Consider the following 11,016-nt stretch of genomic DNA (forward strand, 5'->3'; position numbering starts at 1 on the left):
TGTTCACCGACTGTCGAGCTCTGATCTTGTGTGCGGGAATAGGCAGCGCTGCTTAGTGTTCAATTTCCAGTGAGTTATTAATGTTTAATGTGTTTGTTAAGTTGGTGTCATAGTTAGTAGTTAAATAGTGGTACCGTTTTATGGTACGACCCTAGTGAGTCATCGCACTTAACAGTGCGAAATGCAAAACACGCTGACCGTATCGCACCCTCGTTATCTCTTTAGTAATGAACAAGTTCGCCGTCATCAAGCTATGTCAGGCTGTGAGTGAAGTCATTCTTGATTTAGTAAATTACACTTCTGATTGATAGCATCAGCGACACTCAATCGCGACACTGGTTAATCGTTCATGCAGTTGTGTGTGCTACTAAGATGTTTACCTCAATTCTAAGTCGGATGATATTGTTCAGGTGCTTGCATTGCGAAAGCTTCTGCAATCTAAAAAATATCCTTCACTGAATCTATTTTACTCCTATGGTGTCAAGCTGCATATTAAACTGCATGTCAGATTACGTATATTTTTGTTCTTGCAAAATATGCATAAAAGGTTTTGACAATTTCACGACACGGTTTCTAGTACAATTGTTTTAAAGAAAGTGTAAAATAAACTGCATTTTCTGTTTCTGTTTTTTCCATTCTAAGGTTTTTGCACCTCCACGTGCTAGTTGTAAACTAAATGCGGGCATGATATTAGTCCGTACACTTAACAGCTGCACCACGCGTTCAGCGGATCATGTAGGCTTCATCGCATGATCAGACTTAATACAATTATCGACTTCTGTGGTTTTGGAGATAAGCAGTTTTCCACATTTGACAGTTGTTGGAGCAGTCACATCAGTAAAAATGTTCACATCAGTCACATCAGTAAAAATTACCGTTTCTACCATCACTAAACATTCAGTATACCTGGAATGTCCAGCCATATAACGGCTTATGAACATTTACTACACAAATTTAGTGTAGTTTTAATTGATTTATTTAACCATTGAAATTGGGTGAAATGATCGAACATTTAAATGAATGATTTACATTTTTTAATATTAACCGCTATGTAAACCTTAATACACATGTTGAATAAATTTCTACCAAAGAAAATTAAGGTGCAATAAGAGAAGAACACAAGCCGACAACTACGAAAAAGATAGGACGAGACATGTAGTATATCATAAGAATATTTCAATATGTCATAACTCTTTGATAATACTGTGACCGAACTACGCACTTATGATTTAAAACCCGATTTAAACTAATCTGTTCTATGATCTTATCTAGAAGAATAAAAACTACTATTAGTCTTCGTTACCAGGCACTTAAATACCATGAAGATCGTTACTCCCAGCTCTAGGAACAGATAAAGGATCATATGTATGTGATAATGGTTGACCGATTGAGTGACAGCGATGGAATCAGAGATCCATTAGTGTAGGACTCACACACTCACATACTTTTCTGTACTGAGTAAATCCCCTACCTACTCTGCCGTTGAATTGGTTGAGATAGATAACAAATTAAAGAATGATTGAACCTGGAAAATCAACGAGGTTTGTCTGCTTGTTTTTCCTGTCTTCAAACAAACAACTAACATTGATACAAAATAATACAAAAAAGAAAATAGTCTCAAGAAAAAAAGATGAGAAGAACAGTAAAGGGTGCAATGCGTTCGTTGCGTGGCATATAATTCGAACAGTGACGCACAATTGTTTACTACACCACGATCAACAAAAACTATCAAGCAACCACAAACATGATTCATCAAAGTAGTCTATCGTTTTCCTTGAACTAAATTCAAACCCAAAACCAGAGCAGACGGTCGGTACGGTTCAGAGCGTTTCAGGAGGTTTAGATACGCGGAACTGTCCCAAAATTAACACCCCCCCCCCTTTTGCAGAACGACCTTGACGCAGAAATCGTCCTCAAAACTGTTCGCTTGTAGAGCAACGATCGATCAATCGTGCAAAGTTTGAACTTGGGTGCTAATTTCACTGTTTTTAACCAGAGCGCAAAGTCAACAGGAGTCGTGTCGCGCACGTGCGCATTCTATTGCGCATGGTGGTATCGCTACACTTGAAAAGCTCCTTAACTCGCTCGTTGCAGCACAAGCAAAAAAAAAGGGTCGTCATTATGATAAGCGCGTAACTGGTGGTGGAAGCCTACGGAAGGGAGAGGGTTCGAGGGGGTTATAGTGTGCGTTCTCCCGGCCTTTATGGGCCCACAATACGGCCGTACGGTGAATGTGCTGCTGGGCCACAGGCTGGTGTCTTATCAGTTCGTACCTGTGGCGGTTGTGCGGCAGAGTGCCTTGCGTTTGTTTTCATCATGACAGTAGTATTATTTTGGCTGCCGGTGTGATCGTACGTGTTCGCGGTCAGTTCGCACCCATTCACCCGGCGGCATTATTGGTGCGCGACACAATTGCCCAATAGAGGAGTGGTGCGCAATGCCATAAAATCGAAACCTGGTGGTACCCGTGGTTGCAAGCCGAAAAGAGTGATAGTGGTAGTTCTGGTTCTGTGTGGATACTTGAAATTAGTAGTCAACTACACGCGACAAGATGGATGCGAATTTTAAGCGAAAAACCATCCACCGCAGCATATCGTTGCTGCTTCGCGATATTGGTAGGTGTAGATCAATCAGTTAGCGGGTGATTCGTTTGCGTTACCTACTGTAAAGATGCGGCTTGGAAGGAATTGGGCAGAAACGTTAATGGCGATATTGGTTTGATACATGTTCCCGTTCTACATCGAGTTGGCAAAATTTGCCTCTGACCTCAATAATTGGTTTCTCGGGGATTTTTTTTTAAATTCCTTTTTCTAGTGTTAGTTACCCAACCCCCCTCCCCCACTGATCGTGCTTGTGTTAAGGGCATGATATCTAATCGGCACTGCCTATCATCTTCATCATCATACCCAACCCAACCCTTACCGATTGCGATACCGTCTGCGTGATGTGTATCGTGCTGTACGTCCTCAGTATCTACTATCAACGTTTCTTATCATTCACCCCTCCGCCCCCCTCCCCTTCCCTCATCACTCCACACCACGGTGAAGACAATGCGTTGTACTAAAATCCCCAAAAAACTTCACCACCATTGACGAAACCACTTGTAAAACAGTTGTCGAGAACAAGTGCAAAACTGTGTACGAGCGTGTGTGTGTGTGTCGATGTGCGTGTGTGTGCGTGTCGATGTGCGTGTGTGTGTGTGTGTGTGCCTTACCGGATGTAATAAGTTTTATGCCTTCCGTATTTATGCAACCTTTCCCAACGCCGCGCCTACTTGTGCACCTCCGTCTACTTCGCTCGCTTTTGCGGTAACGGGCGCATTGAAGCGTGCTGCGTGATGTTGGCCGGCGACGGCAAGTGGCGACCGATAATGTGGCGGGTAATCTGCGATAAGATTCGAAATCGACGCTGATTCACGCTGGGTGGGGTGTGAAGTGTACAGGAAACGGCCCCGAAGGGTTCGAGCGTGTACCGTGGGCTAGTGTGCTGCCAAAAATCGTTCTGAAGCGATGTGAAACAGGTTGCTGTCGGCAGGTGCTTGCGAGCGCAGGTTTGCGTTTTTTGTTTCTGTGCGATAAAAGTGAATTCGGTGACCAATCATGGCTGACGAATTCGAGCATCTTGTTAGTGGTAAGAAATGTGATTTGAAGGTAGTAGTTTGAAGGCGTGTAAAAAGGCATTTTCTGACGTGTGAAAGTGTCTGGAGTGTTTTGAGAGTGGCCTTATGGCAAATGTGATATTGTTAAAAAAAGTGTTTTTATTTCACCATCTGGGAATGTTTGCAATTGACATTGGGACATTAAAGGTGATACCGTTTCCAACGCAAACGCATCTCAAGAGATGTATTGATTGTCTGCCTGGTTCACGTGATTGCCTGAGAGAGTTGCTCTGGAACCACCTACTTATTGCTATGGTTACCGTCCGGAAAACTAACTACTCCTAGACCCTACGCTCAACTTCGCTGGTTATTTCGAGAAGCTAACATTCCTTTATCTTTCTCGCGTTTTATTTCTACCGATCTGGCTTATCGGGCCGCCCGATAACGCTATCGGCTGCACTTGATACAATAATGGAACGGTTGGCATGATTTTAAACAAACCATCTGTTTTCCTTCTCTTTCCACCCTCACTCACCGACCCTCACCCCCCTTGTCGCTGTGTGTTGGATAGATCAGATGTCGCTGAGCGAAATCGGCACCTCGAATCCGGCACTGAACTGCGACGATACTGGCACGGCGTCGTCCAACTTGACCGCCCAGCTAGATCAGCAAGGATGCCATGGCACGGACAGCAGGGGTGCGTACTACAACGGTACGACGGGTGGGAGCGGTGATGGTGGAGCAGGTGGTGGCGCCGGAGCCGGTGCCGCAGGACATCACGATGCCAGCCTGGCCTGCTACTCGATTCGCAGCGAGCCGGAAGAGTACGACGAAAATCTGGATGCACCGGACTCGGTGACGTACCTGTCGATCGGTGGCAACAATCCGGTGCTGGTGATACGGGAAAGCGATGCGGACAGTGTGAGCCCCGCGTCCGAGATCCCGTACAGCTACGTGTACAATACGCCGGTCAAGTTTGACTCGATGCGGCGGCACATCTTCATACCGGGGCTGGAAATTATTGTGGAAATCATTGACTACGAGCGCAGTTTGACGTCACACGTGCTTAATCCGAACTTGTAAGTGTTTCGAAAAGTGTGTGTGTGTGTGTTTTATGGTTGTTTTACGAAATTATCCATTTCCATTCCAAGGTACACAGTGAAGCTCACCCATGGGCCGTTTTCGTGGACGATTCAGAAGCGCTACAATCACTTCAGAAATCTGCATCAACAGCTGACGACGTATCGGGCCTCGCTGCACATACCCTTTCCGACGAAGAGTCACAAGGAACGGCGGGATAGCTTCCGGAACATGCACACCGTACATCAGGCAACGGCGTCGGTGAGTAGAATGTTGGCCGGTAAGCTACAAAATCCAGTGTACTCAACTGTTCGAACACTCTTTTCCAGCCCGCCATGCAACAGAAGCTGGGTAAACCGTTGAAAAAGATCAAGAAAAGTGCACTGCCACGATTTCCGCTCAAGCCGGACTCGCTCGTCTCGTTCGATGCCATCCCGCAGCGGATCAAGCAGCTGGAGGAGTACCTGTACAATCTACTTAACATATCGCTGTATCGGAACTTTCACGGAACGGTAAGTGATGCTGCCACGTTCCTATTGGATTTTCTTTTCAATTAATCGATCAATCTCTCCTGCTCGTGTTTTTAAGATCAACTTCCTGGAGGTATCGCATATCTCGTTCATCTCCGCGCTGGGAGAGAAAGGAAAGGAGGGTCCCATCAAGAAACGCACCGGCTCCATCCGTCCCGGCCAGTCGGGGTGCAATTTTTGCGGCTGCCTTGCCGGTGGGTGCTGCGTGCGGTGCAGCTACTTCTGCACGGACGTGCTCTGGAGTAAGTGGCGCAATCGGTGGTTCTTCGTGAAGGAAACCTGCTTCGGCTACTACCGCCCGAAGGACGGCGTGCTGCGGTGTGTCGTGCTGTTTGATCAGGGCTTCGACATTTCGTCCGGCATGTACAGTACGGGCATGCGCAACGGGCTGCAGATAGCGACGAACTCGCGCTATCTCGTCATCAAGTATCCGACGCGCCGAATCGCGAAGGAGTGGATGACGCACATGAAGCGGGTAGCGAACGAGAGTGCACGCGATTTTACGCTGCCGAATCCGCACCAATCGTTTGCGCCGTCCCGGCCGGGAGTGCAGGCGGGCTGGTTTGTGGACGGTGCTGGGTATATGAGTGCGGTGGCCGATGCGCTTGAGGGAGCGACGGAGGAAATCTTTATCACCGATTGGATGCTCAGTCCGGAGATTTACATGAAGCGGCCGGCGATCGATGGCGATTACTGGCGGTTGGATAAGATTTTGAAGCGCAAGGCGGAGCAGGGCATTAAGATCTTCGTGTTGCTGTTCAAGGAGCTGGACTTTGCGCTGGGCATTAACAGCTACTACAGCAAGGCGAAGCTGGTGGAGCAGCACGAGAATATTAAGGTAAGGACACACACACTTCCGGACGACATGACATTAAACATTTAATGAAAGTGTGAGGATTGATTCAGGATCCTTCAGAATCGTCTTGTCCATCACGTCAAAGAGATAGTCGGAAACTTTCAAAGAGGATTCCGAAACGGAAAACCAATTACTGATCAGATCAACAGCATGCGGTAGATCTTGGACAAGATGGTAGAATACAGACACGACACTAACCATCTCTTCATCGACTTTAATGCTACATAGTCAGGGTAAAATTATACGACACTATTAGCTCTTTTGGAATCCCGGCCAAACTGATATGGCAAGTTAGAATGACTATGACCAACGTCACTTGCCAGGTAAAGGTAGATGGAAAACTTTCAAGGCCTTTTGCTACCTCTAAAGGACTGCACCAGGGAGATGGACTTGCTTGTCTCCTATTTAACTTGACGCTAGAGAGGGCCATCCGTGACTCTAGGGTGAAGACTTCCACGGGAACCATCTTCTATAAGTCAACCCAGATCCTGGAATAGATGGACCACTGTAGATGATGAGCGAGGGGGGGGGGGTAAAGAGAGGGGTGCTAATGTTTCGTCAGTCTCGGGACCTTAGTACCTAGTACTCTGTCAACTTTTATACATACTGCATACTATAGACTACCGATTTACAGGGTCCCTACATCGACTGAGCCCCAGGCGATCGCCTAGCCGCCTACCGTTAGATCCGCTACTGCAGAGAACCGCCTATTGCGTATTGGCAACATCAGCGATCCTACCAATAACAAATCCAAACTTACATAGGCGTGACGGCGTGATAGGTGAACACGCTTTTGAAGTCGTCCCAGAATTGAGCTATCTAGGGTCAAAGCTTTATGTCAAAAAGGTGTTTTAAAAGAAGAAAGGATGAGCAAGAAGCTTTTCTGAATGATCAAACAATCAAAGAGATAAGATAACAGTTTATCAAACACAATCGATCCCAAATAGACTCTTTTTGGACAACAATGTCCATCTTATTCAAGTACTTTGCTACGACTTGACTGCTGCGCTTGCTCTGGCTTGGGCGTTTTCAACTACATTTGGGTATTTTATTAAACTTTTCCATCCAAGGAAGAAGGCCTTTCCAACGAAGAAGGCCTAACATAATCACTATCTTTGAGAATATGGGGCGTCTTACGGCTCAGGATGAAGACTTTTTTTTTAAATCAATTTCGTTTGTTCGTTTGAGAATAAGTGAAATTACGTGGATGTTACTCACTTTTTCAATTTTGTTAATTGTTTGCCAATAATTTAGAACTTTTAAGTACTGAGCTTTCCGTGGCAACATAAACAGTTCAATGGCTAGAAGATCTATCACATAATCTAGTTTCATTCAACGAACTTTTACTGAATCATGTTTTTGCATCTCTCAATCCGCACAGGTCATGCGCCATCCCGATCACGCTAGAGCTGGCATTCTGTTCTGGGCCCATCACGAGAAGCTGGTGATCATCGATCAAACGTACGCCTTTGTTGGTGGTATCGATTTGTGCTACGGTCGCTGGGACGACTATCAACATCGGCTAACCGATCTCGGCAGCATCTCGTCGTCGACGAACAGTTCCGCCAACAATACGACCACCCGCAAACCGTCGACCGTGGTCGAGCTGGACGAGAACGGGTCGGTGGCGAATTTGCTCAAATCAAGCAAAAACATTGCCATTGCCACGGCAGTCGATCGGCAGGCACCGACGTCCGTGGCGGTAAAGCGCGCCGATACTACTCAACCTGCCGCTAAAGAGCCTGTTGTCACGAATGGGAAGCAAAAGAATCCGGCCGAAAAGAATCCGGAAGCCCCGGGAGCGATGGGTGACCCACCGGATAGGGTGCTGCAGGCAGCTGCCCTCGCACTAACCGATCAGCTACCGCTGGAGGAAAGAGACGAACTGCCGGAAAACATTAAACAGAACACACCGGAAATGGAACGGCGTAACATTATGGGCATGATTAAGGATATGGGACGCGATCTGAAGAATCGTATCACGCTGTCGGAGCACCTGGACCATCCGCAAGGTACCGATGCGCTTGCATCGGGCGGAGCAACGGGCGGAGGCAGTGGGGTCAAGAGTAACGTCGGCAGTCCGATCTATCTGTCCGAGGAGGAACGCCGCAAGAAGCAGTTGTACGGTGGGGAGAAGGGTGCACCGCTGGGCGATCTAGCCAGCCCGCAACCGTTTAAGAACGCGGCCATCTTCGAGCTGGATGGGCAGGCAAAGCTGTGGATTGGGAAAGATTACATTAACTTCATCGTGAAGGACTTTACCAATCTCGATTCACCGTATGCGGGTAAGTTCCAGGCTATTGTGCAAGGTTGCGTGGTACTGTACTAACCGTCGGGTATGTGCTTGCAGATTTGGTCGACCGGACAACGACGGTACGTATGCCATGGCATGACGTTGCAACCGTCGTGCTGGGACAAGCGGCACGGGACGTTGCCCGCCACTTTATCGAACGATGGAACGCGGTCAAGCTGGAGAAGTGCCGTGAAAATGCCAACTTTCCGTACCTGCTGCCAAAGAGCTACAATGACATCCGCATAGATAGTAAGTTTCTGAACGTTCCGCTGCACCACGTCACCTGCCAGGTGTTGCGCAGTGCGTCCAGCTGGAACTGTGGCTTCATCGAGCCGGACTACGTGGAGCAGAGCATCCACGAGGCGTACGTGCAGACGATTTCCAAGGCGCAGCATTACATCTACATCGAGAACCAGTTCTTCATCAGCATGGAGCTGGGCAACAGCGTGGTGAAGAACCAAATATCGGAGTACCTGTTCAAGCGCATCGTGCGGGCCCACCGGGAGAAGAAGGTGTTCCGGGTGTACGTCGTGATGCCGCTGCTGCCCGGGTTCGAGGGCGATGTGGGCGGATCGTCGGGAATCTCGTTGCGAGCGATTACCCACTGGAACTATGCATCGATATCGAGGTAGGAACCATCACAGGTTGGAGGAAACGCTTTATGTACTCACTTTATTTTGCTTTTCTGTATGTTTTAAAGAGGAAAATCATCTCTTCTCGAGCGGTTACGAGCGGCCGGCATCCAGAAACCGTGTGATTACATATCATTCCACAGTCTGCGGACCAACTCGACACTAAACGGGATGCCCGTGACGGAGCTGATCTACGTCCATTCCAAGCTGCTGATTGCGGATGACAAGGTTGTGATCTGTGGATCGGCCAACATCAACGATCGTTCGCTGCTGGGCAAACGAGACTCGGAAGTTTGTGTTATGATAACGGTAAGCCATCGCTGCCTTACTAGCCAATACTAGGCAGGTTCTAAATTACTTTTCATTCTCTTTTCACAGGATGAATCTTTCGAAGAGGGTCGCATGAACGGTGAATCGTACCCGTGCGGCGTATACGCCGGCAAGCTGCGCAAGTTTCTGTTCCGCGAGCATCTCGGACTGCTGGAACCGGACCCGAAACGGGCCCCAGTGGACGTGACGGATCCGGTAATTCACACCTTCTGGAATGACGTCTGGCGAAGGACGTCGCGCCGCAACACGCTCATCTACGATGAAGTGTTCCGCTGCATCCCGTCCGACAATGTGCAGTCGTTCGCAATGATGAAACGGTTTCTCGAGGACAAGAGCCTGCTACAGTCCAATCCGGAAGGTATACAGCAGGCCGTCGAACGGATCGAAGGCTATCTGGTGGATCTGCCGCTGAAGTTTCTCTGCAACGAGATACTTACACCGCCCAACACGAGCAAGGAAGGCATCATGCCCACTTACATGTGGACATAACCCGGACGTGCGTGTGTGTGTGTGTGTGTGTGAGTATAATGAACTCCATTGTTTCTTCAGTCTACCCATTGTCCTATTTAGTGTACCTTCTATCCATTCCTTCTAACCATCACAACGTGCTGACTTCATGGGGAACAGCCAACCTGAACGACTTTTTGTTTTATGTGTTAATTTTTTATTTGCTATTTATGTGCCCTCGTATTACGTATTAACAAACTATGTGAACAAACGGACTATTTTTTTAATTATTCACGAAACAAACATCCTCAGCGTAGGGTAGATTTTATGTGTGCAGGACACGCTCAAGAGCGTACAATTAGCATGTAAGAAAAGCGGGTGTATGCTGCTCTACAAACTACACAGTATACACATTAAATTGTTCTTTCTGGTAGTATCCGAAGCACACATGGGGCTCAAACTGTTCAAGTGCAATTAAAAGATAGAGGTCTGGAGACAAGAAAAAAAGCATAAATTTACACGGAGTGAAAGACAGATTGAATCATATAACAAAGATTATACAGAAACTAGGTTCAAAACCGAAAATAAAAATATTTAAATTTTAATCAAAATGGAGTAAACCAGCGCTGATGGATCCGAATTAATGTTAAATTAACATTATGTTTGTTTATTTTAGGAAGCAAGTGAAATAATTGCACTGTGGCTGCGACTGGTACAGCGAAGAATGTTGTCCTATCTTACCGCGAGGCCACATGAGGTGAAATATACAGCGATATGAACTATTTGACAGGCGAAATATCTGACCGATGAAGCATCACAGCAACCAGCTGATGTGCAATGTTAACAAATAACGTGCACAAAATCGTAACTAAATCCATTGAATAACTTCAATATCGAGTACTTTGTAAATTTTGAGTCAACAATTCATTATTTATTCCAATTAGAGAATGTTCTGCTTACAGGGTTTCCACGATTTATTGGTCGGTTCCCGTCAATTTTTGGTGGGTTCCCATATTTTTTTGGTGCGTTCCCACGATTTTTTGGTCGTTTCCCAGAATTTTTTGGTCCAATTGTATTGATATCCAATCGGAAAATACCAATAAATTATGGGAACGAACCAAAAATCTATGGGATACGACCAAAAAATCGAGGGAACGCACCAAAAAATCATGGGAACTGACCAATAAATCGTGGGAAACCCTGTAAGAAGATATTATTTTTAAGTGAATTTCGAAAGCGGATGTTGTGTC

The 11,016-nt window shown here is 46.7% G+C and overlaps 1 protein-coding gene across 2 annotated transcripts; it reads left to right on the forward strand.

The window, feature by feature from the left end:
- Positions 1 to 238: 238 nt before the first annotated feature.
- On the forward strand, positions 239 to 10,377 carry LOC120957908 (phospholipase D2). Of its 2 annotated transcripts, none has more exons than XM_040380356.2 (9): positions 239 to 263; positions 4,170 to 4,677; positions 4,750 to 4,939; positions 5,008 to 5,190; positions 5,267 to 6,046; positions 7,446 to 8,349; positions 8,415 to 8,985; positions 9,058 to 9,298; positions 9,368 to 10,377. In XM_040380356.2, exons 1-9 carry the CDS (start codon positions 254 to 256, stop codon positions 9,806 to 9,808), a joined length of 3,828 nt encoding a protein of 1,275 aa, XP_040236290.2. In that variant the 5' UTR covers positions 239 to 253; the 3' UTR covers positions 9,809 to 10,377. The 2 variants fall into 2 exon arrangements, with proteins under 2 accessions (XP_040236290.2, XP_040236291.2); XM_040380357.2 differs by lacking the exon at positions 239 to 263 and adding an exon at positions 2,039 to 2,615.
- The last annotated feature ends 639 nt before the right edge of the window (positions 10,378 to 11,016 follow it).

This window comes from Anopheles coluzzii, chromosome 3 (assembly GCF_943734685.1).
Source record: "Anopheles coluzzii chromosome 3, AcolN3, whole genome shotgun sequence".
Classification (NCBI taxonomy): domain Eukaryota; kingdom Metazoa; phylum Arthropoda; class Insecta; order Diptera; family Culicidae; genus Anopheles; species Anopheles coluzzii.

What these genes read in the sequence shown, in the direction of transcription:
- LOC120957908 (XM_040380357.2), top strand. Translation starts at nt 2,552, where the DNA reads ATGGATGCGAATTTTAAGCGAAAAACCATCCACCGCAGCATATCGTTG. An exon ending in CACGTGCTTAATCCGAACTT is followed by an intron (nt 4,678 to 4,749) that starts GTAAGTGTTTCG and finishes TTCCATTCCAAG; the next exon opens with GTACACAGTGAAGCTCACCC. An exon ending in ATCGGAACTTTCACGGAACG is followed by an intron (nt 5,191 to 5,266) that starts GTAAGTGATGCT and finishes CGTGTTTTTAAG; the next exon opens with ATCAACTTCCTGGAGGTATC.